General features: G+C 41.8%; 1 protein-coding gene and 1 long non-coding RNA gene across 4 annotated transcripts in view; one reads left to right on the top strand and one right to left on the bottom strand.

The window, feature by feature from the left end:
* The first annotated feature begins 370 nt into the window (after positions 1-370).
* Positions 371-996, top strand: LOC108154419. The gene is made up of 2 exons (XR_001774957.2): positions 371-533; positions 589-996. It is a non-coding gene; the product is annotated as an uncharacterized LOC108154419 (long non-coding RNA).
* Positions 997-2805: 1809 nt separating this feature from the next.
* LOC108157380 (homeotic protein proboscipedia) overlaps positions 2806-27865 on the bottom strand; it is a 35134-nt gene continuing 10074 nt past the window's right edge. For 2 of the 3 annotated variants that reach the window (XM_017289410.2, XM_017289411.2), the window contains exons 3-9: positions 24313-24327; positions 6246-6403; positions 5859-5973; positions 5319-5450; positions 5085-5257; positions 4264-5018; positions 2806-3982 (exon numbers count right to left, since the gene is read on the bottom strand). In XM_017289410.2, coding sequence (XP_017144899.1) covers positions 3448-3982; positions 4264-5018; positions 5085-5257; positions 5319-5450; positions 5859-5973; positions 6246-6403; positions 24313-24327 — 1883 coding nt within the window. In that variant the 3' untranslated portion in view covers positions 2806-3447. The remainder of the gene's footprint in view (positions 3983-4263; positions 5019-5084; positions 5258-5318; positions 5451-5858; positions 5974-6245; positions 6404-24312; positions 24328-27865) is intronic. The other variant, XM_033389573.1, reaches the window with a different exon arrangement.

Raw genomic sequence — 27865 nt, 5'->3', positions numbered from 1 at the left:
GGTACTCCAATCTTAACTAGCCAACTGCTGGCATCGCTTAGCCCTTTTTGCCGATGCGATTTAACTGACTAATCAAGTGGAAGATTTCAGATTTTTGGGTGCTGTGCTGTGCTGGACTCTTCATCGATAGCGGCCGTAGCCGGAACCCTTCTCAACTTCATCATCATCATTATCAGCCATGGAATACACAGCCCAACAACAATGAGAACTGACAATGCAACCAGACAAAAACAGCAAGCACAAGCTCTAAAAAACAAAAGGAGAGAGAGACCAGAAAAAACCCGATCAAGTGAGTTTAAGGATCGTCGAACCTCAAGCAGGGGGTAAACTGGCTTTCGGCCTCTCGTATAAATAGTGCATCTCCGGTTCTGGCGGCTCATTCAGTGTTTTGTGTTGAGTCCAAGAGGTTGGGCACAGGAGCAGCTTGCGATCGCGCTTTGGGGTGTAGCCGGACCAGCAAAAACTTCACCTTTTGGATAACGTACTTTTTGGATGCAGTTGCGCCCAGTCCATCAAATGGCAGATGTCTAGAGGTAATCCCATCCATTAGGACCAATTATAAAAGAATTAACATTTGAGTTCTTGCAGATTGCCCTTCTCTTAGATGTCAGCCATCAGCGTACTCGAAAATAATGCCAGGAAAATCCTTTCGATTTCGGTCCAGTCACAGCCGCCTCTTCCAACAGCACCACTTCCAACAAATCCTCTGCACAATCCACACACACACACACACACAAAAACCATTCAAGGACCAGAACCCAGACGGAGCTAGCTAGCCTCTTGGCCCACACACCTTTTTGGCCCTCATCACGAAACATTGAATCGTTGGAAGGTCGCACCACACCCATCCATCCATCCATCCATCCATCCATCCAGCAACACCCCACCAAACGTCGTTTCGGAACTTTGGACAAAATTCACATTTGTGTTTAAGTTTAGGTGTAAACAATAAACAAAAGAACAACAATAGGCTACCAAAAAAAGTAAAAAAAAAAATCGAAAACAGAGTATTGTTTTTTCTGGATTTTGTAATAGAATTTCATGCACTCAGAGGAGTTCAAAGAAGCTCCCAAATGATACGTGGAAATGATCAAAGTTTGCTAGATTTTTAATTAACTAACAATCCTCAAGGCACTCAAATCTCAAAAACATTCTTCTCCCTTTTGGGACTTTTACTTTTCTTTGGGCTTGTGATCAAAGAAATCGCTGAACAAAATCTATGAAAACATTTCGTTAGCAAGAAAGGCCGCAATGCTAACAATAATTGTATGTATATCAAGGTCAGAGCAAGAGGCAAAGCCTATAACTATGACAGACGCACCATGTGAGTGCCCCCTGTACAGTCAGCAGATTTTAAAGGTTTACGGCACACACAGGTGCCACTGCTACTGCCAAAAAAAAAAGCACAATAAAATACATACATCAAAAAGGGGCAAAAAAGGGTAAAAAATGTCTAAGAAAAATGATAAGTGAACTGGTTTTTTTTGGTGTGTGCAAGTTTAATTGGCATTATTTGAGACAGCAGCAGCCTGGTTAAGCAGTTGGGCTATGGGCTTTGGGCTATGGAATTTGTAATTGTAATGGCCATAAACTATTTCCAACTATTCCGCTTAGCCGTTTGTGAATTGCATTCGCCGCGTCGATTAACATAAACAAAATTCCGAGTGGAGTGTTTCCTTCAGAAATTAAGCAAACCAAACTAAATTGTAATTAACAAGCTCCACAGCTTATCTTTTTTTCAACAGTTGTCCAATAGATACAATATATCTTCAAGATACGAACAGCGGCGGCTTGCTGACGGCCAGCTGTTGGCTACTGAAGTGATTATTTTTATGATTTTCAATACAAATTCGTTTCGTTGTGACCTTAGAGCTGCTGTACTTTGAAATCGTGCTGCAGTGGTCTGTTAATTAAATTAATTTAGCCAGGCAGCCGACAGTCGACAGTCGGGCAACTCCCTTTTCATAGAGGGGGTCCATGTCTGTCCAGGCCTTTGGGGAAAAACCAAACAGCCAGACATTCTGTGACATTATTTAGGTTTTAGCCCTGCACTCGACATGGACACGGATACGGATATTGGACGGACATCGACAGGGACACCCAAACAGCGCTCAACCAATTTCCAGCAAACACTCGGCCCTGGTGATCAATCTTAAATTTTCACCGCTACTGTCAGAATTGTGCGTAGTCGACGACATGGGACTGGGACTGGGACTGGGACTGGGACATGTGCATCATGTGGCTTAGTTGTTCCTGGTCCAGACACTCTGTCTCTCCCGAATATACCTTAAAACGTTGACAGGCAAAACCCAAAAATGCTGGTTGACGAATGAGCCTCGGAGTCGGAGGCCCTCTCCCCGGGGAAAAAGCTGTTGAAAATGCTCTCTGTTCTGTTCTGTTATGCTCTGTTCTTCTGTTTGCCTGCATCTCATGGATTGTTCAAATGAACCATGAATGTTGGCACTTTCCTTAATCAAATCAAAACGAAAGTATTTTAAAAGTTATCCCTGAATTTAGGTTGAAATTTCATGTTAAGTCTAGGAATTTCTTTAAGTATTTTTTTTCGCCTTTTAAAAGAGATTTGTTTCAGCCATTGTTTGCCATTTGGAATACGTAATCCCAAAATGTTGAAAAGCAGCGGGATATGGCCTTAAGTTCCCTTTCGAACCCCAACCATTTTAGCCATCAATCATCGGTTGTCAATGGCTGTGGACGTCTGCATGTATTGCTCCCTAAATGGCAGATTAAGGAAACGTATATGTACAAGATGTGAACTCAATTGCTGTTTCATATTCATATCTTAATTAGTTTTTATTCTTTCTCCTTACAAAGATGTATATTTAAGCCATATTTATTTAATTATTTAATAGTTATAGTGTATTTTTGTATAGTGGGGAAATTTAAAGGCAACGTACAAACATTACAAACATTGAAATAATTGAGTGTGTTCCTTAAGACTCTAAATCATAGTTCTTGAAAGAGAAATTGCACTTGAATCGCGGGGGAGGGATTCAAATTTTGATTTCGATTTATAAACTTTTGATTTAAGCTACTTTAAAATATTTACAAAATCAACAAAAGAATGAGAAATTAATTTGATTTGCTTAGTTTTAAGAGAGACTTTGCTTGTATTTAAATATTAGTTTGATTAGTTGTTGAATTTTTCTAGCTATTTACAGTTTACTAGGATTTTCTTTTATTTCTGAATGGGAGAATTTTGTGTTTGACTTTTAGCCAAAAGCAAAATGTATCTTTATCCTAAGTACAGATGGAATAGAACTCTTTAGGGTTAATTCTTAGGAATAGTATTTACAGATATGTGCGCTACGTGGCTACAACATCGAAGGGAAACACAGATACACACACACACTTACACACTTACAGACAGACAGGCAAACCGGGGAGGGAATTAGGCTAGAACTGTACAGTCGCCTCTTCCTACACGAACTAACTGAGTTGGTAGTACTCGGGTGCAAAGTCATTGGCCAGATTACTCAGGAAATTGAAATCCGATGAGCTGTTGGAGTTCTCCAGGCCACTGATCGCAGCAGCTCCGCCGGCGCTGCCTCCGCCACTGACAAAAGCCTGACTCTGGACCGCCGGTCCCCCGCCATTCAGTGCAAAGCCATGGATATGCGATGGCGGCGGTGGTGGAGGAACAACACCCACTCCTACACCCACTCCAACGCCCACTCCCACGCCCGCTTGGACTGCTGCTGCGGCAGGATTGTGGTGGGCATGGAGATGGGCATGCGCCTGCGCCTGCACCTGAACATGATGGTGGGGGTGATGGGTGTGCGTGTGCGTGTGGGGCGGTACAGGGGGTTGTTGACCCGCCTCGTAGTAGCCAACACCAACACCAGCACCCGCAGAACCAGCGCCAGCGCTGCCTGGACCTCCAAAATTATTGTAGCCATCGCAGTTCTCCATCTGCAAGCCAAGAGCGCTATAAGCCTCGCCCGTGCCCAGGTGATGCATGTGTCTGTAATGAGAAAAAGGAGGAAATATGTGAAAAATATTCAAATTGAATTTGATTTGAATTTGAATTCAAACTAAAACGGTTCAACAGCATATGCTGCCAAGAGGATGTTGCGGAACAGTTTTGGGATTTCAGGTTCAATTTATCGCCGCCATAGTGGCGCCATTCGTGCTACATTTTACATGTAGTCGAGACAACTATTACGGCATAACTCAGACAACAACCGCACGATAATATTCAACAAAATCGTTTCAAGTTGAATTTAAACTAGTATGTCTACTTACTGCTGATGATTAATGGGAGCCTGTTGGTGTTGCTGCTGTTGTTGAAATACCACAGACTGGTGTTGTTGGTGAGCCTGCGCCTGCGCTTGATGTTGAAAACTCATGTTGTCGTAGTAGCCACTGTTGAAATTGCTCGGTCCGTTGATAGGTGGCGCCTCAAAGTCACCAACGTGGTGGTGTTGTTGCTGCTGCTGCTGTTGGTGGTTCATGTATGCACTGCCGTTGGCGTCGTTGTAGTTGTAATAAAACTGCTGCTCGTGCTGCTGCTGCTGCTGGCTGTTTTGGTGGAATGTGGCAGCATTGGGTTTGGGACTGAGATACTCGCCCGCGTGCAGCGACTGCTGCTTGTGCGGATTATTGTGGTGTGGCGAGGCGGCGAATTCAATGTCGTATTTGCCATAATAGTCCTGTGGTTGTGGCTGTGGCTGCTGCTGCTGTTGCGGATGCAGTTGCTGCTGCTGTTGCATTTGTTGCTTTGGACTAGGATAGTAGCCAGGGAAATAGCCACCAGCTGAGGCACCTCCACCGCCGCCGGCACCAACATTTCCACCACTATTACTATCGGTGAGGGGTGTGGGCGTGGCAATAGAATTGGCATTATTCTGGTAACGTTTCTTGCCCTTTGTTGGGGGAGGATTGGCGGAGGCGATGACGGCATCCGAGTCCCGCCGAAAGCTGACCAAACTCGGCGTAGAGCTCTCATAGCCAAAGGGCGACGCCTTCGATGAGGTGGACACTGCCTCTTTTTTGATGACCTGCAGAGAGATAGAGGATCCATTTGAAAAAGGATTTTCATTCAGAGAATATGTGTTGATCCTTACCTGATTCTCATCTTTCTTCTTGACTTTAATGGGACTGCTCTCCTCGATGTCCTCGTCCAGGCTGACACTGGAGGCCACACTGGAGTCGGCACTGATCACATTCGAGGCGGATACGGTGGTGCTGCCAAGCAGATTCGAGGAGATGCCCGTTTCCAAAGAGGAGTTGGGTGTCACTGAGCGAAAGAGATGTTCGATATGAGTTCTAATCCAAATCTTTGACTTGAAAACACTTACGACTTCCCGCACTGGGATTATTGTTGGTGGCACTGGGCGTATTATTGTTGTGTCCCCGGGAATTGGACGTCGAATCGGGTATATCATCGGAGGGCAGTTCGCAGCCTTGACACGATTTCTTCGAATTGGAGTCTGGGCATTAAAGGTAAAACAGAACGCGAATCAGTAGGTATATAGCCGCAGAAAATTGATGATTTGTTTTCATAAGCTGGAGCTGAAGGCTGGAAGGCAGAGGACCAAAAACTCTCACACGAAAGGGGTTAGGGTTAGCCGTGGCATCCCACCACTGACAATGATTGATAAGCTACAGCATCTTTTACTCTTCTCCTTAAAAGCCTCTCAACTCAACGAAAACCACAGGCGGAAAAGTAAAAGTGGAACAACTTGTTGGATGAACCTGGACCTGGTGCCCAATGGAAGGGTTCGATTGAGAGTGCGGTACAGTTTCATGTATCCTTTAGGGAGGTATGTCAGAGGTGTGATTGGAAAGCAAGGAAATTTCCTCTTAAATCTAGTTTAATATACATTTGCTTTACTTACTGCTATCGGATTGATCATCGTCACCTTTGAGGCTGTCTTTGTTGTCCTCATCGTCTGTTTTTGAGAGCGTTTGTCGCTTGTGTTTCATGCGGCGGTTTTGAAACCAAACTTTTACCTGCAAGACACCAAAATTAGATTAGTTCAAGGCGTCAAGGTGTGCAATTAAAAAGTAGAGAAGAAGCAGGAGGGCAGACACAGGAATGAGAGGAGGCAGTACCCGCCTGTCAACCCTGTGCTGCATGCAATTTGTCAGCGAAATAATGGAATTCCTTCAGTGCGAGTGCAAGCTGCTGCTGCCACAAAATGGATTGGCGGAATACATTGGAATACATTCTGCAGAGCAGAGAGCTGCACTGCCAAAATGGGGGAACGGAGGGAGCGACTCACCTGTCGCTCGGTTAGATCCAGGCTGGCTGCTATCTCGATTCTCCTTGGGCGGCATAAATATTTATTGAAGTGGAATTCCTTCTCCAGCTCCAGCAGCTGGGTGTTCGTGTACGCGGTGCGGAGGCGTCGGGGCAGGCCGTTTTCTGGAACGAATTCAGCTGCAATTGAGAAATTGCATTTTGTTCTTTGAGACTTTGGAGAGTGAATGTGAATTTTTGCTATCTTTTCTGCTTGGGGTTTCCAAACCATACCATATACCTTAGACATTCTTGCATTCGCTGTGTCCTACAAGTTTTCTGGAAATCCTATCTATCTCTTTTTCGTGTAATCAATCCATCAGTTCGTCACCGAGCATAACTAATTCAATGGAAATGCTAGCCAACTATGGCAGTAACTTTTCCAAAAGATTCTCCACCACTACCTTCCGCCCAAAAAAACACAGCACTGCAGCTGATGCCGCCGCGGCGGTAAGTTTCGCTTTTTCGCAGCTCGGGAAATACCTCCGAGAGCGTTAAGTAATTAACAAAAATCTAATCAATCAATCGGTGATGGAGAGACATGGCCACAGAGCCGCCGCCGCTGTGGCTCTCAAGTAGTTTGGCTACCGAACAGAAGCCGCAATCAGTAGAGGCAGTTACCAGCATGGGAACATGGCTTCCAGGCGGCAGGGCAGGGAGAGATGAGAACTTCATTTGAATAAAGTGTGAGATGAGGGAAATGCTGCGCTGCATGGCATGATATTCATATTTTGGCTGTGAATCCATGGAAAATCATTGCGTTTGAAATTTCTCTTGTTTCAATAAGGGATTTTACCGTGAAAAGTAGGCGAAACCACCCTAAATTCGTTGTTGTACCCAAAGACTATAACGATATAGCCGATTCGTGAGACTAGGGTCGCTTTTGAGGAGATTAATACCAGATTAATAGTGGATAAATACCAGAAAATATAAAACTGCATACCAAATAGGAACTCTCATGGAATCACATTCGAGATAAAAAATTAATTCTATTCAAATTGGGTTTAATTTCAAAAAAATACTCAAAGTACCGAAAATACTATAAAAATACTAGAATATTTTTAATAAATTAAAATTAAAAAATATTAATAATAACAATACCACTAAATAAAATACCAAAATGCACGAAAAAGATCTCCCTCATGTGGTATTTATGAGAATTGCATAGAACGACTCAAAGAAAATATAAATTTGAATACTGCTATACCTTCCCGCAATCTGTAGGGCTGTGCTTATATATTCTTGATCCCCTTAACTTTGCCTTACCTCAAATCCCTGTACAGAACCCATAAATTCTCCCACTAGTACCCACAAAACTTTTCTCTTTCTAATGACGGAAGATCGGGGAAAAGAAAAGTTGTTTCTACTTGAACGAATTGAAATAAATGTGCCACCGAAATAAAATTCGCATTGAGTAGTAAAGAAATGCGCATATCATTTTAGGAAACACTGAACATTTGATTCCTTTACCCCGCCACCCCACACCTTTCCAGTGAGTTTCTCCACACCTTATTTGCATTGATGCGATTGCAAAAAATAATTTTCTTATATTTTCGCGACTTTTCTTTTTTTGTTTGGCAACAGCACACAAATTTCCAGTTGAACGAGCTGCGTAAACAGAGTCTCAATAGCGGAAAATGGCAGCAGTGGGGGCGGGAGGACCAGGACCAGGAGCCAGACATAGACACTGATTGAATTACAGATGCGAAGCGAACACTCGGGGTTCCTTCATCAATACTCGCAAAGCGGATGCCATAAACACCACCTGGTGGGGCACGGCCACGGCACACACACAGCAGGGTGAGAAGAGGAGAGGAGAGGCCATTTCCCCAGAACGAACGCCCGGAGGCGGGAGCATGGAGTGCGAGTACCGTGTACTTTGGTTACTCGTACTTGTGCGAAAAGTGCCCAGAGATATAGATACGGAATGAAAGCATAAATTTCGCACAAAAGTTGCAGCCGAAAACTGTTTACGAGCCAGAGGGCCACCAGGCGCAGGCAGGGCACGGCACGGCAGGCACTCAGGCAGAGCCCAAAACGGCAGTCAGCCAGAGGGAAAACTGAAAAGTAAAGTGCACAAAAGCAGAAAATATGATTTCCTTTTTGGCGACGACAAGCAAAAAGATAATTTTCTAAAACCCGAACCCAAGCCCCTCTCGAAAGTGCCACACAGAGAGAGAGAGCGAGAGAGAGTGGGAAAGATTCTAGGCAGAAGCCAAGTTGAGTGCAATTTCTGCAGCCTGGTCAGAATGGAATCCATAGCGAAAGCATTGCACCGCCCAACACCACCCAACACCGCAGTCCCAAAAGCAAATGACAGCTGCCTGCTCTGCCTCTGGTTCTGCCTCTGGTTCTGGTTCCTGGCTCTCTCTGGCTCTTTTCTAGAGGTGGCTTGGAAATTACAAAATGAATTTTGTTTTGTCATGGCCCCAGAGATGAAGGAGGAGGCAGAGAGGCGCCCAGCCGTAGCCGTAGCCGTAGAGACATTGGAAATGTCATCAGCATGGATGAAATGCCGGAAAAGTCAAAATGGAAACTTATCAGCAAAACTACAAACGAAGGAGGAGGATACTTTGCAGCAGCTTTTCGGGATTGGATTGGGTTTTGTGGCAGGACTCTGGGATTGCCTTCAACTTAAATATTAGAAATCATCAGTTGGTTATTATTTGCTCGTAAATCTCATCCTTTTTGGTTGGAAATAAAATTAATTTCAATAGCAAAATTCAAGCAGACAGCAGAGGAAACACTTCTGTATGATTTACAGCCAGTCCTTTTTGGGAGGAATAGGGATACACTTATTAACTGCTTCAACAGCATCGTTTACATGTTAACACTTAAACGCACTCGTTGTCCGCTGTCCACTACGACCAAAGGACCTTCTTCTGCTGCTGCTGCTGCTGCTCCTGGGAAATTTATGTTTCTATTTGGGGAAACCCACAAAAAACCTGCCAGAAGATGCCATGGCAAAGCGGGGCACATTTAACGCATTTGCCGCACCTTTGGTCTGGAAATTAAAACGAGCGTACATTTTGCAACAATTGCACAAAGATGGCTGCTAAAAAAAGGGAATATTATAATCAGTACAGAGGGAGAAATCAGCCAGTATAAACTGAAGAGATCTGCAGAAGGGAGACCATCAAAACTCGTACTAAGAATCTCATTGCGTTCCTCGCAGTGTATATCCCTCACCAGTTCTTCAAGTAAATCATCTGTGGTCTCTCCCTCTCACATGCCAAGGAATTTACAGAATAAATTGTATGTACACTCGTGTGTCTATTTGGTCAACACTAACTACGAAGTACATACATAAGTAGATGGTAGGATGGGGGCTTGTGTGTAACCATTTTTTGGGCTCGACCACTTGCACATGACCACAGTCCATAAGGATGCACATTAAGGACATTTGTGGCCGGGTCAGAGGACAAGAGCGGTCAACAAGGTGGGACACAGACCCGGACCCGAACCCGGACTCGGACCCAAGTGGCAAAAAATGACCTCAATTTATCTTGTAAATTTTCGTGTTGTTCTGGCCAGAGGAAAGGGGAAAAATGTTCCTTGGCTAGGAACATTTCGTCTGATTCTTGAGGTTCGTTAAAGCTTTAAGACTTTGAGCAAAAGTATCTGACAAATTCAATCAAAGGGGTGGCACAATAAAGAAGAAAAAAAACTAAGACTAAGAGAAGACAATGCCGATGCGGCATCAGTCAGAAGTCGGTAGCTGAAATGCCAAATGCTGATGCGCGTTGCAGTAGAAATTCTCATTCATTCATTCAGCAGCAACAGCAGCAGTAAAAAAACGAGATACAGATACAGATACAGCAACAGCTACAGCAACAGAGCTACAACAGATACAAATATGTAGCTGCTGGATATATCTTATTGTCGGTGTGGGCCGACCGACCGAATGCGCAAAGAGCAGAGAACCATTAATCATTCCGGCCAAAGGAAGACAACAGCCAACAGACAACAGAGACAGCGAACGGAGACGACGATGGAGCTGTGGAAAAAGTCAATTTCTCATGGAAATATTTTGTACGAGTATCTGCTGTTGTCTCTCCACTTGATATGCATTCAGAACTAAACCAGCTCCCAGATACAAACTACAAAAAATGGGAGCACCCAAAAGATGGGAGTATAAATATTTTATTGGATCCCAACCAGCCCACTCGAAAGGAGCATCTCGAGGAGAAACAAAGGATATACGAAAGGTTACGAAAGTCTTCAATCATTTAATTGTGGCTCTTGATTGACAGTTATGCGAAAAGTACAACCCAACACTTCTGAATGGGCCCCGGGTCCTTGCCATTGGATTAGTTTTAATTAGCGAAGCAAGGAAAAAGGGTTAAACCGCAGTCTGGGGCGGGGGGAAAACCCATCCACACTGGCCGGTCGGCCAGACAAACATTTCCGCTCCAAAACTTTGCTTTAATGCCACGAAAGAGAGCTGCCACAGTCGAAAAAGATAAATTAGAGAAATATATTTAATGACTTTTCATGACCAGCAAATGTCAACAAAACAGCAGACAAAACTCTGAACTGAACCCCCGGAGGAGGATTGTTTTGATCAAGAGACAGTGTTTTGGGCTGGAGGTGTGAAAATTTTTGATTAATGTTTAGGGAAATGTGGAAATATCTTAGGGAAAGGTATTGTAAGAGATAGGATCTCTAGAAGAGCCGCTGAACCTGTCTTTTCGAACGGAATTATAGCATGAAGTTTTCATTCCCATATTTTGGAGATGGAAATTCAAATATTCCATCACAAATTCCCATTGGAAAAAGATACATGGGTATTTTTTATATGACACACATTTTTATACCTTATTTCATTCGTCTTATCAAAAGGCCATTAAGCCAAATAACTTTGAAACCATTTTAAATTTGTTTCATATTTGAATTGTGTTTGTTTTTCCACGCAGATTTTTCTCCACCATTTCCCATTCATTCATTTTCCAAAAAATTCAATGAAAAAGAAGCAGAGAGAGAGAGAGAGAGAGATATAATCAGGGGAAATACTTTAAAGCGGCACAAATTGAAAAACTTTCAACATGGCCCATGGACTTTTCCCTCTGTATATATTTATGATATTTACGATTATATATAGAGACAATGTCATTTCATACAAAAGACCATGTGTTGTCGAAGGGAAAACAGAGGTAGAGCGACAGAGAGAGACAGCGATATCTTTTGCTATGGAAATATGAAGGAAAGCTGTTTGGTAAAAACTTTTTTCCAACGCTTAAGCCTGGGTCCTCGTCCCAGCCCCTTTAGGGCTGGGCTGTCATTTTGGCCTGGTGCTGGGATTCTGGTGGCCTGGTGCTCCTTCTGCCAGACTTCCACATCCTCTACATCCTCCTCCTCCTTCTGCCACATCTTTCTCTTCGGCTGGGCTCAAAATATGAAATCCATCAGGGATGGATGCTAAGAGCTGTCAATCAAAATCAGCGAGGGAAACTTTTTTCCATCCCCGCGCTCTGCTCTCTCTCTTTCGCTCTCTCGCTGGCATATAGAAAATTTACATTTCCTGGCGCTCTACCATCCTCTCATCCCCTGGTGGATTATGTTTTTGCATGTCTGCCAGATTGAAAGCGAATTAAAAATGGGAGAAAAGCCGGCGAAAAAAAAAACTGTTTAAAGCTTCATCTCAGTCAATGGAAAATTAATGTCAATTTAAGAGCCCGCTCAGCCCCGATTCTCTCCATTCGGAAATTGATTTTCGTAAAATACCAAAACTAAACCAAAGCTCGACACGAATGCGATTACATGGAAAAGTACAGAGAGTTGGACAATACTTAGTTCCACCTTAACGCCCATGTTAAAGATCCCAAGGCAGTCACGCAGGTGGACAGCCAAGGCAGTCTTTCAGGTGGAGATCCAAGGCAGAGTCTTTCAGGCAAAGCCCCAATGGCAGTCTTTCAGTTGCAGATCCAATTGTATGTCCAAGGCAGAAGCTGCCATAACCAACAATAGACCCCATGACATGACATTGAGAGGCCTTCCATGGAAAGCCTCTCGCTCTCTCGCGGTTTTCGCAAACAATGGACAAGAAAGCGTGCCGCCATAGAAATGAAAATGATTAGTCTCCTTGCTTCAGGTTGCATGAAAAATTATTTAACGAGTAAATTGTAAGGCAGCACACAAATGCTACTCAAACAATCTCACAGCCACAGATACAGATACCAATACAGATACAGATACAGGTCGGACAAAGACAAATACTGAAGCTGAAGGCCAAAAATCAGCTTATGATCGTTTGAAGTCTTGACACCTCCCAAAGCCGGCAGCCAGAGCTCGCTCTCTGTACAGCGAATGAATGAATATGAATGATGTGGACTAGAGATGGCAGCGTGATTGGTAGGAGAGCTATAGGATAGGGAATTACGAATAGGTAAAGTGATCTTTGACTTTTAGATGATTCGTATTCATATTAGTTTTAATCTTAAACTGAAATTTTAACCATATTGAAGAGAGTAAAGTGTTTACTGACGATGAAGAAATATATATCGGATAACTTATCATAATAGTCACAAATTCATTGAATTGCAGAACGATTCAACGTCTTTAAGATCGATTTCTAATTGCAAGCAACTCTGTTTAATGAAGATGGCAATGCCTTAAAGCGAAGAAGTGATACTGGGCATTGACAGACAGAAGAAAGTATTCTTTCGATACAGTATCATTAATTTAAGAACTTAATTCTTCTCCTTTGCTGAAGAGTGTGATTCTTGGAATAAGTTTTATAACTCTTCTGGGTTCCATTCGCTTTCACGATCACTTGACATACTCGCATCTCTAACGACAGAGTCCAGAGCAGAGCACTAGCCGCACAGCAATGGCCGACTTCTTAACAAAATATTTCTCTCTTTTTTTATGATTAATCAATATTTTGTGTTTGAGTTGCACACAAAAGCGTCGCCAGGCAGCAAGCACCCAAGTGGCAAGCGGCAAGCGGCTCAGACCAGAGGCTGACTGACTGACAGACGAACGAACGGATCTCTCTTGGGCATTTCTTTTCGGACGCTGGCTGCGGCAGCATTTGACAGATCAGCAGCGTGCGCTGACAGCTTTTGTGTGCCGTGTCTTTGCTTTTCTGCTCTGCTCTGCTGCCTTCTGCTCTTCTGCTTCTGCTTCTCTCTTTCTCTTTCTGTTTCTGTTGTTTGCTGTTGGCAATGCCTGAGCATAATTAATGATGCGCGATGAGGTTTTTGGCGGGGGGACTTTGGCTTTGGCTTTGGCAATGGGGTTTTATTGTGCCCTGATCATCGCATTGGTTTCACGCCACTCCACGCCACTCGTTTGGGCCCTCTTTTCAATGTGAGAGTACTCTCCAGTGTACGATATTGATCTCTTGGGCTGAAATGAAGCCTGAATTCTGGCCTTTGATTGATCTGGCTACTGTTTCATTTTCACGGTTTATTGCTGATGAGTTATTGAACATGGAAACCAAAACAAAAGTCACAAGAGTCGGGGCTAATAATTGGGTTCGTGTGTGTGGGGGAATGGATGGTAGCAATGGGAGCCATTATGAATGGCATTTGAGCAGGGAATCGTATGACTTTTTCTCTTTGGAAGAACTTTTAATATATAACTATTAAATATTTGTTTTACTATTGTTTTTCCAGTGAGATAATTATTTTTTTTAGAGTTTTGTGTCTAGGAAATGTACTTTAAGTGAAGAAAGGAGTATTTCCCTTGGCTTTCTACAGTTAACTATCACATCAATTTTCATCAAGAAATCTTCTTCTGTCAAACATTTTCATTGAAAATTACCTTCCTTAATTCTAGAAAAATGCACTAAAAGTCCCTTTACTTTTATTTGAGTTTCACCAAAACAAATTGAAATATTCTTAGATTTTTCTTCTGCTCGATTTGCGGCACATTAAAATGCAAGTAATTCAGGCTCCACCCCCGACAGAAATAAGATTTCTTTCCGAAATGGGGGATAAGCAAAGCGCCAAATCATGGCTCGCACCACCCCAAAGGGAAAAAAAACCACAAACCGGAGACGCTCCAGGAAATTGCCGCATTCCCTGGCATTCCTCCGACTCGACCTGTGGTCAGGCTTCAGCTCCGCCCCAAGGCGCAAAATGGAAAATATCTGCGTATGTTTTGCAGTGCAGGGGATGGAGGGGGTATGTAGTGGAGTGGAGCTCCAAGTGACTGGAAAAAAGTTGCCTTGAAACAACGAAAATAATGCCTCATTTTTTTTCTTATCGCCGCAATAAAGCAGAATAAACGCTTCATTTCCATTTGTCTCGCAAGTGGAATCGCCCCGCAGCCAACTTCAGAGTGGCCGCGTCACTTGTGGCAGTGGCAAGGGGGCAAGCGGGCCAGGGAGGGATCTGTGGGCTGTTGGCCACCCAGTTGTTGGCTGTTGTCCGTCCACAGAAGGTCCGTCAGAAGGTAGTTCAATGTACATGGGGCAGGGAGGGAGTTGTGGCGGCAGCAAAGTACAGAAAAAGTAAAGAAATAAAATAAAAACCGTTTACACGCGAAGCTTTCTTGCGTACTTCTTTTTATACACTTTGAAAGGGGTATTATACTTTTTAAAAGGGTGTTTGATGGGGAGAAAAGTCAGGACTTTTGAGTCAAATAATATAGATTTTTATAGGTATATTTTTAAACAGAATCTTTTCATACAATTTTCGTTCCATAGACGCTTTTTCAAAGCAAAAATCTGTTAAAGAACAATTCTTTGAAGAAAAAATTCTTCAGTTTCTAAAGATAGTTCAACCAAATCTTGAAAATTACAACATAATACATTTTTCTATAGCTTTTTATAATTCCATATCCAAACACCTCCGGATATATAGATCTCAAAGGGTATCTACAACGTCGCCTCTCTACAAAGCTAACTTTTATTTTCTTTTGCTCTTTTTTCATTTGGCCATTTTTCCTGTTCTTTGGACCTTCCTCTCCTCCATCATCGTTGGTTTTCTTTTGCCACTTCTTGAAGCGGCATTTTTATCGCATCGCAAGTTTTGCTGCTTATTTTAAACACGAACAGCAGCAACAACAACAACAGCAAAAAGAACAGTCCGAACCGGCGGCAAGAAAAAATTATATTCATTGTGGAAGAAAAAAAAACATTTGGAAAAAGAGGAAAAGAAAAAGCAAAAGTCACTTCCGGCATGCCAAAAGGAAAACGCGAAAAGTCTGCGATGGCTAAAACTAGAAGAAAAAGGGAAGAATCAGAGACAGGGACAGGGAGAGAAGAAAGAGAGTGCGCGAGAGAGAGAGAGAGAGTGTGGAGGGGCTGTGACCAGAAGTAGAAGTATTTTCCACTTCTAATTAAATGGAAAATGGAAAACCTATGATATGACTGCAGTAGAAAGGTATTTTAAATTGGAGAAATCATTTGAGTATTCAAAGATCTAAGAACGAAATGCTGAGAAAGATATAAAGATAGATCAACAGGTAGATCTTAGACGATCTGGGAACAACTAGAATGGGAAACTCTTCAAGGAAAAATCTAGTATTCGTTTAAAAGAATATACAAAGAGTTGCATAGATAGATAATAGAAGATCTTTGAACAAAAGCCTAGAATATGATTGTTATGTAAAAAATTTTTGGTTGTCGTCGTTGTACGACATTTTCCTCATATCGGCGCGAGTGAAGCGAGTGAGCCGGGCGTTGTCGCCCGAACAAGGCGAGTCCCTCTATTAAAAATATACAAATAGACTTAAATAGATAGATCATAGAAGATCCATAACCAATAGAATGGGAATTTCTTCGAGAAAAAGTCTATAAGATTTATAAAACTTACAATCTTTCATTTGATATCTAATCTATCTATTCTATTAAAATATCCCAGACACAATTTCATTGCCACATATCATTTAAAATTTACAATTACTCGTTCCATTACTTGCGTTCCATTAACTAAATACTTCCTTAATCAATATCCTTACTTAAAAGCACTCAACCTACTCCCATTTCGATCTTAATTACCTCTTGACCAATTAGCTGCGAGTATTTATGCACATTTTGCAACATTCTAACTAAAGCTTTCAGCACACCAGCCACTTAACAGCGAAAAACTATTTAAAAATGCTATAAATCTTCGGCCGATAAAATGGCAGGGGGGCTGCTTTGTTACTTTGTAGCCGGGCCAACACACACAAATTGGTTAATTGACACAATGCTTCTATGGCTAAGCAATTTATACCCTACTTTTTGATGGGAAGGTATATGGGTTTCCTTGATAAGAGTGTCCTCTTTCTTTCTTATATCATTTCTCATACTTTTCTCAGAGTATAGACCATCAAAAAGAGCATCCCTCCTTCGTTTATCTTTAGTGAGAGCCACTTTCTTTTTAGTTTCAGTCTAGCGTGTTGGGCAATCAACAAGTTTTAGTTTGTGTGTGTGTGTGCTTTTCTGTGTATTTTGTGTGGCTGTCGCAAATGCAAATTAATTAACGGCTGCGGCTGGCGCTTTAATTGCGGGTCCGGCTCCGACTCCGACAACATGGCGTATGCGTGATGGCCCCCGCCTGGGTTCCCTTGCGATCCGGTTTCCGATAATTGAATTTCAACGGGTGTTCGCATGCGTTCAACATGATGATGCAGCTGTGTGCGGACGGAGTATCGGTCTCGTCTGCTGCTGCTGGAGCCTCCAATTTGCCACAAGCGCCGCCTTTTCGATATGAGTTATGGGCCACAGAACGCAAGTTGCAGCCAATGGGTTGCCATGTTCTGTGCGCTCTCTGGCAGTGCGTAAATTTGTCCCCTAAAATATTCTCTGTTCTTGTGGTGGCTGCTGTCGTTTTGGTTTTGCTCTTTTGCTCTTTTTTCCTCTGTGCCTTTTGGCCAATATTAACCCTGGAGTCAAAGTCTTGAAACATAAATCATTTAAATCACTGAAACCTGCAGCCTGCCTGCCATGCATGGCATGCCATGGAATGGCCTTCCCCCCATTGAGGTCCTTGGCAGCTCCATTCTATGGCAGAGACATTAAATAAATCGCCTGCCTGCCAAATGTTTCACATACGAATTTGCCTAAGGAACGGCAGCACTCCTTGTATTTTTGGCCAAAAGTTTTGCATTTTGTCTTGCTAGCCGTCAAAGTTTCCACCTCTCTTTGGGGGATGGGTGTCCCATTCCAAATTCTTGTCAAATCCATGTGTAGCCCTCGGGGGCATTACACACAGGTGGCGACATATGCTCTGTGTCACATAGTTCCATTCAATATTGTATGGTATGTACATTTATTTTCCTTATTTATGCATAAGCTCTGGGCTCTGGGCATATATCATTCATGGAAAGTGTTTTGCTAGTCAATTGAGCTTTGGGGATACATACTCGTATTTTTCATGGCAGTTGCTTCGAAATTGATGAAATGATTACTGGGTATTACGAGGCAATTGCACGAACGATTATGTGTCCGTCGATGGGGAAAACGAATGAAGTGGAAATGTGGTTTAAGTTAAAGATCTACAAAAATTGAGGTGGAATAGAGATCTTCTATCTGCATAATGTTAAATGACCCAAAACTTATACCTTTATGAGTAGAACTTTGGTGGAAAAATGTATCTGTAAAAAAGCTTTGAAATATAATAAAATTTAACACATAAATGGGCTCCAAAGGCTATCAAAAACCAGACAGAATATCTTTGATAAAAGGACCCAAATGATTCACCTTTAATCATATGGTTTTTTTTCTGTTTCTTCAATATTTTACCTAATTTCCCTTCAAACCATTGTCTATCACAGCCATCGATTCCATCAATAAGAGAAAAAACCAAAGACAAAAACGAAATGATATCCGGGGACTCAAAGGACTCTGTACGGACCGAAGGATGCGCATTGCCTTAATTGAAACCGTTTAAATTGCAATTAATCACTCAATGGCGAGGATGGGCACGAATGTTGCACAGTTGTTGCCGAGTGCCGCAACGAATGCCCCACACACACACACACTCGCACACACAGACACCACAGCGGGGGAGCTATAGATGGAGGATGGTGGCTGGGGGACTTGGTGGGGCAACGGCATCGGCATCTGCCAGAGAATTACTGTCACCGCAGAGTGACTAATTTTTATCCTTTTTTTTGTGCTTCTGCCTTTGTTTTAATTTCGTGGAAGCCACTCTGTGATGCCGAAGTAGCAGCCACAATCCCCACAATCCACACACAGCGGCAGCGGCGGTAACTGTTTAATCGCTTTCGACATGCAGATTTAAGTTTGTGGTGGGTTTTTCGGGAGGTGGGGCCGGACCGCTTTGATAAGTGAAAATATTGGGCGACAACCACCGCATGGGACGGATGAGGATATGGCCAGAGCGGTGTGCCATGGACCCAGCCCAGAGGAGGAAGATGGGGGGAAGAACACCCGATAACACCAACCCCAAACCCAAACGAGAACCAAACTCCGCCGGACGCACGCACCGGATACGGATAAAGGAAGGTGTGTGGGCTCTTGCCTCTGCTTCTGGCTAGAGTTCCTTCTTTTTTTTTTTTGTAAGTGGAAATAAATTAAAAATGGGTGGCATCCTCCTTCTGGTTGCTGCTGCTGCGCGTCTCGACTGCGTCTGCCACACGCCGTCGACGACGTTGCCAGCTTTTGGCTTCAGCTTCCAGGCTTCTGGCTTTCGGGTAGGTAAAACTTTTGGATAAAACAGTTGAACTTCAAAATGTGAATTTGATTAGGATATTTGCATAAAATTCTGTTTCTGCGCCAAGTACACTCCTGCCAGATCCCCCTCCACCACCCTCCACTCTCCACTCCACACCCTGCACCCACAACCCTCCCCGAGAAAGTCAGCCATAAAAAATCCCCAAGAACATAAGCTATGCGATGGCTGGAAGGAGGGAGGTGCGCTGTAAGGACTACGAACAGGCGCTTCAGAGCCAAGTTGTAGCGTATGTTCGCTGCCGGAAACGGAAGTATATAAGTCAACCTAGATTTGGTTTAGTAGCAGCTATCCTGATACCAAGGACAAATGGCCTTTCAGTCGGCAAAACTTGTCGAAAAGCGTTCGCTCTCGAAAATCGCTTTAAAAAAAGCGAAATTTAAATATTCCAAGCGCTCCAATAAGGAAGGTGAAAAGAGTGTCTTAAAAAGGAGAGTATCCTTAAAGTTTTACGACTTGTAAATGTACATAAAAAAAAGTAAATGATGCGATGTCGGGCAGGTCTTTGGGTCTGCCCCAGTTTTCAAAGAAAAGATGTTCCTGTTTGGTCATAATTCTTAGATCTTAGAATCTGCAGCCGGCAAATGTGAGTGTCCTCCAAAGAGATCTTTCAGTGGAATTTTCCTTATATTCTTTCTTTCTAAAATTATACATAAATCAGATACTAATTTATGCTTAATTAGAGGTAGAGACTCCTTCCTTTCCAAAGATCTGAGAATGGAAATGTATCTTTGACTTACTTTTATTCCCTAGAAACAGTATTCCCAAAAACACCATGAATGATCCTTGATTTACAGACAATCCCTCAGAACTCTACGTTTTATGTTACTGCTATCTGCAATGTTTACAGTCTAAATGACTCTTTTATCTTCCAAGTCCTTGGGTTGGACATATCCTTATGCAATAATCCCTTCTGATGGTGCACGTTCCCCTTTTGCTAATGTTCTATTATCTCTTCGTCATCTCTGCCTCATAAACTCTCCCTTTCATGACGATTCCGCGCCCTCCCAAGCCACCACAGGAGTCTTGGCCACAATTAGTCTCTTGTCCCATAACTGCAGCTAATAGTTTCGTAAATAGTTTTTGGCCAATATTTACATGAGTTTGCCTCCGTCTACTGTTTGCTGTTCTTTCTTTTTGTCTTCTGTTACCATTGTGAAAATATTTGTCTTCAAATTGTGGCCCATTGTCTCTTGGCCGCTGACGAGAAGAGGCATCGGCATCGGCCCTCTCGCTGTGCGTACGCATCCGCTGCTGCTGCTGCTGTCCGCGAGCCATCGTTGACGTGCGTCTGTCTCATCCTATAGTGTTTTTTTTAAGGTATTTCGTCTGGCAGTCTGTCTCTTAGTTTTTATCTCTTTCTGTCCCTTAGTTTCTGTCTTTTTCTGCCCTTAGTTTCTGTCTTTTTCTGGCTCACAGTAATACCTCTCTATCTGCCTTACAAAACGTGTTCATTACAATCCTCCGTTTGTTAGAGCGCTGCTGCTGCCGTTGCCGTTGCTGCTGCTGCCGCTGCTGCTGCTGCTGCCTTTGCCGCCGATCGGCCAAATGTGTCAGAGCTGAAACGTCATGATTAATGATGCAAACATGTGGGCCCTGGTCGTCCGTCTCCGTCTCCGACTCCGACTCAGAGCCGTAGTAGACATCGCCCCGGACTCGACTCGGAGACGACTCGGCTCAGAGACAACGATGAATGCGTTTACGAGGGCAGAGACAAAAACAGCCCGGGGATAGGGCAGGGCTTGGGATGGGTCTGGGGTCTGAGGTCCGGTCTCTGGTCTCTGGGTCCGAGGTCTCTGGTCATGGGAATGGGAATGGGAATCGGTACAATTTTATCAAGGTAAATTAGAAGACGAGACCAAAAACACGAGCACAGCACCCAAAATGTAAACATCGAACACTCTCCGAACATTAGGCGAAATTAGAAATTAATCCTGCCACTGCTGCAATCGAGGGGGAACGGGAACGATAGCGGGAACCCACAGTTGCAGAGGGAGTGGAGAGTGTGTGTCTGAAGGTCTCTTCTGCATGGGGGAGTGTTTTCTTTGGTTGGTTGTCTGGAGGCGGAACTTTAGAGGTCAGGGCAAAATTAATGGTAAATCCTCATGACGGACAAGCTGGCGCGTAGTCGTCATAGATGATCTATTCGTAGAGGTTGTTGAAAAAAGTAAAAGAACAATTGAGGAAGTCTCAAATTATATTGTTGGACAAAAGGATATGAACAAACATTAAATTTAATGTGGGGAAAAGTTTAACCATTAAAAAATAAACTATTAAAATAAAAGATAAGAAGAAACGTATGAGAAGAGTTCTTATAAGAGGCATGAAAACGTCTTTGAAGAGTAGAAAAGTTGAGACATATTTTGGTGGGATGTTTGTATCTATAGCTTTAATATTTTTATTAATTTATTTTTTACTCATGGAGTTATAGTTTTTTGAATTAAACAAGATCACTTATAACGGAAGTGTGTTCTTTATTTTTGTATATATAAACCTTTCGATAAACTTCAACCAAGAAGCGAATTTTTTTTGCAGTTTTTTAAACATATTTTGTTTTCTATTTTACATATTGCAAATAAAACAAATTTTAAAAAAGAATCCTGTTTCTATACAAAAAAATACGTTTTTGGTACATAAAGTTTTTCGAATCTAGTTTAGATCTTATGTTTCAATCAAATTATGAAACTTAAAAAATAAATATGCATTGAAGAAAATTTTGAAAAATATAAAAAATATGCTGCTTCTATTATTTTTTCCCTGACTGTAAATACAATCCCTTAAAATTAATAAATTCTCTAATTTCTTTAAATATTTCATGAATAATGCAAGGCGAAGTCTTTATGCTATTTTTAAAACCCGCAGAATATTTTAGGAAATAAAGAGACACTCTCCAAATTCTAGCTTATATTTTTGTCGAGTCTTCAGAAGTGTTCGGTTTTTAATGTACTTTATAGTCCTCTATGTATGTACAATATGTATTGTATAAGCCTTGCATATCCTATGGCTTTTTGTGTGTTCGTGTTGGCTCATTGTGTTTGCATTAGAATCCTTCTGTGAGGTAACCAACCAACCGGTCGGTAGCCAGCCAATAACCACACGACAATGCCCTGACCTCAACGTCAGTCCTTACACAAACACACAAAGACACACGTTCCTGGCCGCGCGAATGGTTACCGTTTTGCGGCTGGGAGGGAGGAGCGGGTGGAGGGAGGAGGTCACTCTACAGTGGTGGTGGTTTGCATGGTGCGGGACTGGTGTGTGTGGGGCAACCGATACAATAATTGCTCTGGGGCCCCGGTCTTTGTTGCGGTCTTTTGCCGTGAATTATAACAAAAAAAAAAAACCAAAAGAAAAAACTACGAAAGAAAGAAGAAAAAAAGCACACGAACAAGAACCGGCTATATAAAAAAAGCCGCCATGCCATAGCCAAAGCCATTCATTCATTCATGCTCGTGCATGTGCCGGTGCTTCAACACACAGATACACACTCGCACAGGGACACACACGGGGACACAGGGGGGCCAAGTCATGCAATGGTCAGGAACCTCTGACATGTTCTTTTCGATCAGACAACGACCACCACCAGAAAGGCCACGAAAAAAACCCAAGAGAACTTCCAGAGAGGGAAAGAGAGAGCAAAATGGATGGGGGGAGGAAGGGCGGTGGTGGCCCAGTGTTTGTCATTGTGGGTATTCATGCAAGTGTTGCCCTTTCCATGTTTCAGCGTGTCGGTGTGTGTGTGTGTGGAGTACCTCAATCATGTAATTATTTCCTCCGCAACAACCGCCCCTCTACCAATACCACAAAAGCGGAAAGAGAGCGGAGGGAGAGCGAGTAAGTGAGTACTGGTCAGGGGAGAGAGCGTGTTTACAGGTACACTGACAAAAAAGATAAAAAATAAGGAAAAGAAAAAATAATGGGCTTAGAAAACCCTGGATATCCATACAGCATGGGCAATAGACATTGGCTTTTGACGAAACTTTGAATCTTCAATGAAATATTTTTTATTGAAGAGTATTTAATATTTTTGATTGAAGAGTATTTAAGAATAGACCGATCATTTGAATGGCATTAAATTATATATATCTTAGTATATCAGGGTATATATATATCACTCAGTATAAAATATACTTTATACTTAGTTAAAGCTTTATGAAAAAGTAAAGCCTTAGATACTTATTCATTTCAATTTCAGATTTAAAAGTCAAACAAATATAGCCCATCAAAATTTAAATTTAAGATATCTGTCTATTATGTATTTAAAAAAGCTGTGGGTAGTCGTGGTTGTCCGATTTGTAAACTCATATCGGCCTGAGCGAAGCGCGTGAGCCAGGAGTTGAGAGGCGAGGCGAGTGCGTAGGGCCCTTGACCCTTAGTTTTCTAATATGAAGTATATCTATGGATTTTTTCCTATACCATATAGCCATAAATATATGTAAAAATATACTACAAAAAATGTGTCTATTCTCCAGAAATCATACTAATTTTCATCTTTTTTTTCTGTCTGTAGAACTAAGCCCAAAAAATGGGAGCGTGTTTGGTTCAGCACTACCCTACTCCTCCTCCCCTGCTATTCTCCCCCCTGATAAGTAAACAACAACAAAAAATGAAATAAGAATGGTCTACATATACATACATATATACTCATATACTTATATTTCTTCTATAGGTACATGAGTATTTATGTACCTCTCCTCAACCTTCAATGTCTGCTGCCAGGCATTAAAAAACTTTTCGTGTTTTCGTTACTCAATTTAATTCAGGTAAAAATTTGTATGTTTTTTTACTGTCTCTATCTCTCTCTGTCTCTCTTTCGATTCTCTGTTTGTCTCTGTATCCCCTCCCCGTTCCCATTCCCGAAGACCAGTCAGACTTAAACTTTGGTCACGAACATGAAAAAGCGACGTTTCCGCCGAAACCGTCTCCAAAATGGTCGTCCGCTTGATTGGTTCACTTTTTTTTTTGTTTTCTTCTCTGTTTGGGTTCACTTTTTTTTCTCAGTTTGGGTCAACTCTAGATGATTTCGATACACAAAATGGTCGTCACAAAAAAACAAGCCCCTCAATATATTTCCACAGAATTGATATAGTTTTTTTCAAGGGAAATTATTATACAATTATTGAAATTTCATGAATTTCGTTTTGCGGTTTTTTGGCAGAGGTTTCTATAGGCTGGCAAAAATGTTTTTAATAACATTTAATCAGGGCTTTTGCGGTTTTTGAGGGATCTACTACCTTGAAGTGAAGTTTCTGTATCCTACAGCGAATGCAAAATGTATCTTTGGTGCTTTTTTTTTTTGGATATACTCGTACTTTCAAGCCAATTGGAATATGTTTTTGTTTTGTGGTTGAAAATATATTGTATTGTATGTTGCGCAATGGATGAGTAATTGTTTTGTTTTCTTGTAGGGGAAGTACTTACTTATGGAGTTATCACCTGAAATGGAGAATCAGAAAGGGAGTTTCGATTAGAAAATTACAAGAAATCATTTACAAGGGATCTATATAAAATACATACATATATATACATAAAGGAGGTGCTTACAGGATTTATTTGGCGTATTTTTCATTGGTATATGATGAATATTTTCTATAAATAAATACTGAGAAGGAAGTTCTGTATTTTCCAAGACTATTTCCCACCGAAAATAATTTAATTCAAATAAAAACTCTACTTTCTATCCCCCAAAAACTTAATCCATCTTTAACTGTTGGAATATCATAAGATAACTGCCAGACAAAATGCCAGTCATATTCATGAGCTTCCTTCCATATAGAAATGGGATTGTTCGCTGATTATCGAAACAAAAATATTTGCTAATCATGCAGATGGTGCCCCTTCTTCTGATGCTGCTGCTGCTGCCACACGAAAAATATCAAATATTGCTTATGAAACTGCATAAACTTGGGCTGCCAAGCCCCAAACCCCACTCGGAATTAAGTTCCCGGCCAGACGCTATTATTTCCGACAGCATGATTTTATTTGCCTTCCATCCACCCATTGACATCATCATCATCTTCATCATCATCCAACCCCTTAGCTTCCTTCCAATAATAGACTGCGGAGAGAGCCCGAACTTCTCTGAGACATCCTTGGAGTGGGGCTTTGGCTTCCCCCTGTGTTTTTCCTATCGAAACTTCTCAATTAAGTACTGGGGGACCAGGAGGAAATTGTTTGGGGGTCCGCTTGACCGCTCGTTACGTGCTGCATGTGTCGACTGTGGCAACTTCCGCCTTCTCAAAAACTTTGAGGTTAATTATTTTCCACTTTTGAGCCAAACTAAACTTCAAAGAAAGAAAGTTTTGCTACATCCAACATGTGTGTAGGGGATTCTTTATGGAGAGTTCTTTCTCTGCTGCAGCCCAAAAAAAAGATACATAAAGAATGCAGATACTTCGTTGCAACGCAGTCTGCCTTTACAGGTGACTGGAAACGATGTGGCAGGAGTCTTAAAATATTTACACACTTCAATGAATATTTAATGATATTTTTGGCATTAAACCAGTCTCCCATAAGGTTTCATAAAGTCCTTTAAAGGCTGCTTAAAAGGGACAAAAAATTGATTGGATAATCGATAAGTATATGAAGAACTAAAGAACTTTGCTAGAATATAGGATCAGTTCAGAAATAACATACAAACATTATATATTGATTTCGAAGTCCCTCTTTAATAAAGTTCTATGCCGAATTCAAAGTCAAGAACTGTCCATTTTTTAGCATAATTAGAGTACATCTTCATCCACAGTTCTGTGTTAATTCGATCTTTCTATCTATCTCCCCTTATTTTATAATTGAAATATCTTACGTGCCACTCCATTGAACAGCGCTTTCATTACGTTCTAGACTTTCCCTGGTTCCACCTCAAAACACTTTCTAATCATACTCAGAGGCCATTTACCTAATTGAAAAGAATGTTGGGAAAGAGATCCGTCCATCCATCTATAGGTGAATATTTTTGCAGTTTAAACTTCGGATTGAAGGCAACGCCTTGGACAGTTTTGTTTTGGGAGAGTGTTACCGTTTGGCCATTGCCATTCGTTTCATGACTGACAGCCGGGTAGGTGTGACCATGCTACTCATTCATTCTGACAGTTTTCCCACCCACTCTTGCACACGAAACGCAATTTGTTGGATTGTGGGCTGTGCCCCATCGAGAAAAGGTACAACCACCACCACCACTACGTCTCAAAAAGGGAGGGGCAAGGGCAGGGGCACACGAGGCAGGCAGGCAGGCAGGCAGTCAGGTTTTGGTTGCTTGTGGCGCCAAAAAGCATTTCTCGCAGGTCGCAAGTCGCGTGTCTTTTTGGCTCAGTTCTTTCTTTTTCTTTCGCTGGTATATTTTTTTGTTTTTTGGGATTCTTGCAACTAATTTTCATTTCCAGCAGAGTGCACCTTTCGCCAGCAGACAATATAGAGAGGCTAGAGAGCAGGAAAGTGGGCTGGAAAGTGAAGGAAAATCTTATTAAAAAGTGAACAGAGTGCGATAAAATTGAATTTGCATTCAAAAGCCATTAACCGCAGCAGTCACTCAGTCCTGGCTCTCCCCCAAAAACCTACTCTCCCACTCTCCCCCTCTTTAGCCTGTCTTTTTGGCCTTGAATTAAAAATAAGAAGTGGAAAATCCTTGAACCGCAGCTTTAATGGAAAAAGCAAATTATTATTTCAAGCACATTTTTGGTGCCGATATTTTTGCATTGTTGTGACATCTGTGGGGCCATAAAAATACCATCCATACATACGTGATATATACGCCAGATATATCCAATAATTATTCTAGATATCACTCGACTGGAAAAATATTATTTTAATTGCATATCAATTTCACGCTCTTTAGGCCCTCGCCAGCGAAGCAACAAATTGTTCGAAAAATCATTTGGCCAATGATCTGAACGGTGGCTCCCACCTTTCCACCTTTCCACCTGCCTTCCCTCACCCATTTTGGCCACCCAAAACCCACTCATCATATTAAAGCTAAACGATTTTGGGCTGCCCCCATTATAAGGTTCAGGGAACCATGGACCCCAAGCCCATCCCCTCCTCTTTATTGGTTCACGATTGTCCCACTTATTGCTGATATTTTTATGGCATGTTACATCTATCACGTTCCATTTGTCCACGTCCATGGTGGGTGTATGTGAATTTTAATTAATAACTCCAAAAAGAGTTGTAATTACCAACGAACAAACGTATACCTATTTCGGTTCGTGTTTTCTGTCTGTGTGTGTGTGTGGAATTACATTTATGTTACAGACATTCAATAATTGCAGTTTATTATTCAAAGCGAATCATTCGTTTGGTGGCACCTGTCTGTGGCTTTTCATTTTTGTTTTGTGGAGTTAAATATATTATTTCAGGAATTTTTAATACGCTTTTGGAATTATTTTAAGGGGAATATTAAATGCAAGTCAAAGAAAGGCCTGGAAACCTATGCAAATCAAATATAAGTAGCATTAAAAATGTATTTGTAATCACATTAGATGCCATTTCTATCTGATTATATTATTTGATAACCTTCAAAACAAGTATTCAAAAAGTTATAGCTCTCTTGAAGCCTCTTACCAGCTCTTAATAGGTCAAAACTAAATTGAAATAGTCCCAAAATGCACCTTAAAGCCTTAAGTCCTGTCCAATCAATCAATCGATCAAGCATCTGATGCAAGATTGACATAATTATTGCTCTCTTGGATTGCTTTCGCTCATCGCATGTCAATTAAAATCACGATTTTCAATGCAAATCAATCAAAGACTTCTGGACTCCAGGAACAACAATTGATGTATGGGCTCAGAGAATGAGAGATTTCGTTTTCGTTTTTTTTGGCAAACATGTCAGACCGTTTACAGATGACAAATTCATTTTTAACACGACACAAAAGTGAAAACCGAACCAGGGAGAGATACAGATACATAAAGAGGGGGATACTCTATGCTCTGGCTTAATCATCAGCAATGAGACATTGCATTGCAGGATGCCCAA

This window comes from Drosophila miranda, chromosome 2 (genome assembly GCF_003369915.1).
Source record: "Drosophila miranda strain MSH22 chromosome 2, D.miranda_PacBio2.1, whole genome shotgun sequence".
NCBI lineage: Eukaryota > Metazoa > Arthropoda > Insecta > Diptera > Drosophilidae > Drosophila > Drosophila miranda.
The sequence above is the reverse complement of the archived record's forward strand: the minus strand, read 5'-3'. Positions and strand labels throughout refer to the sequence as shown.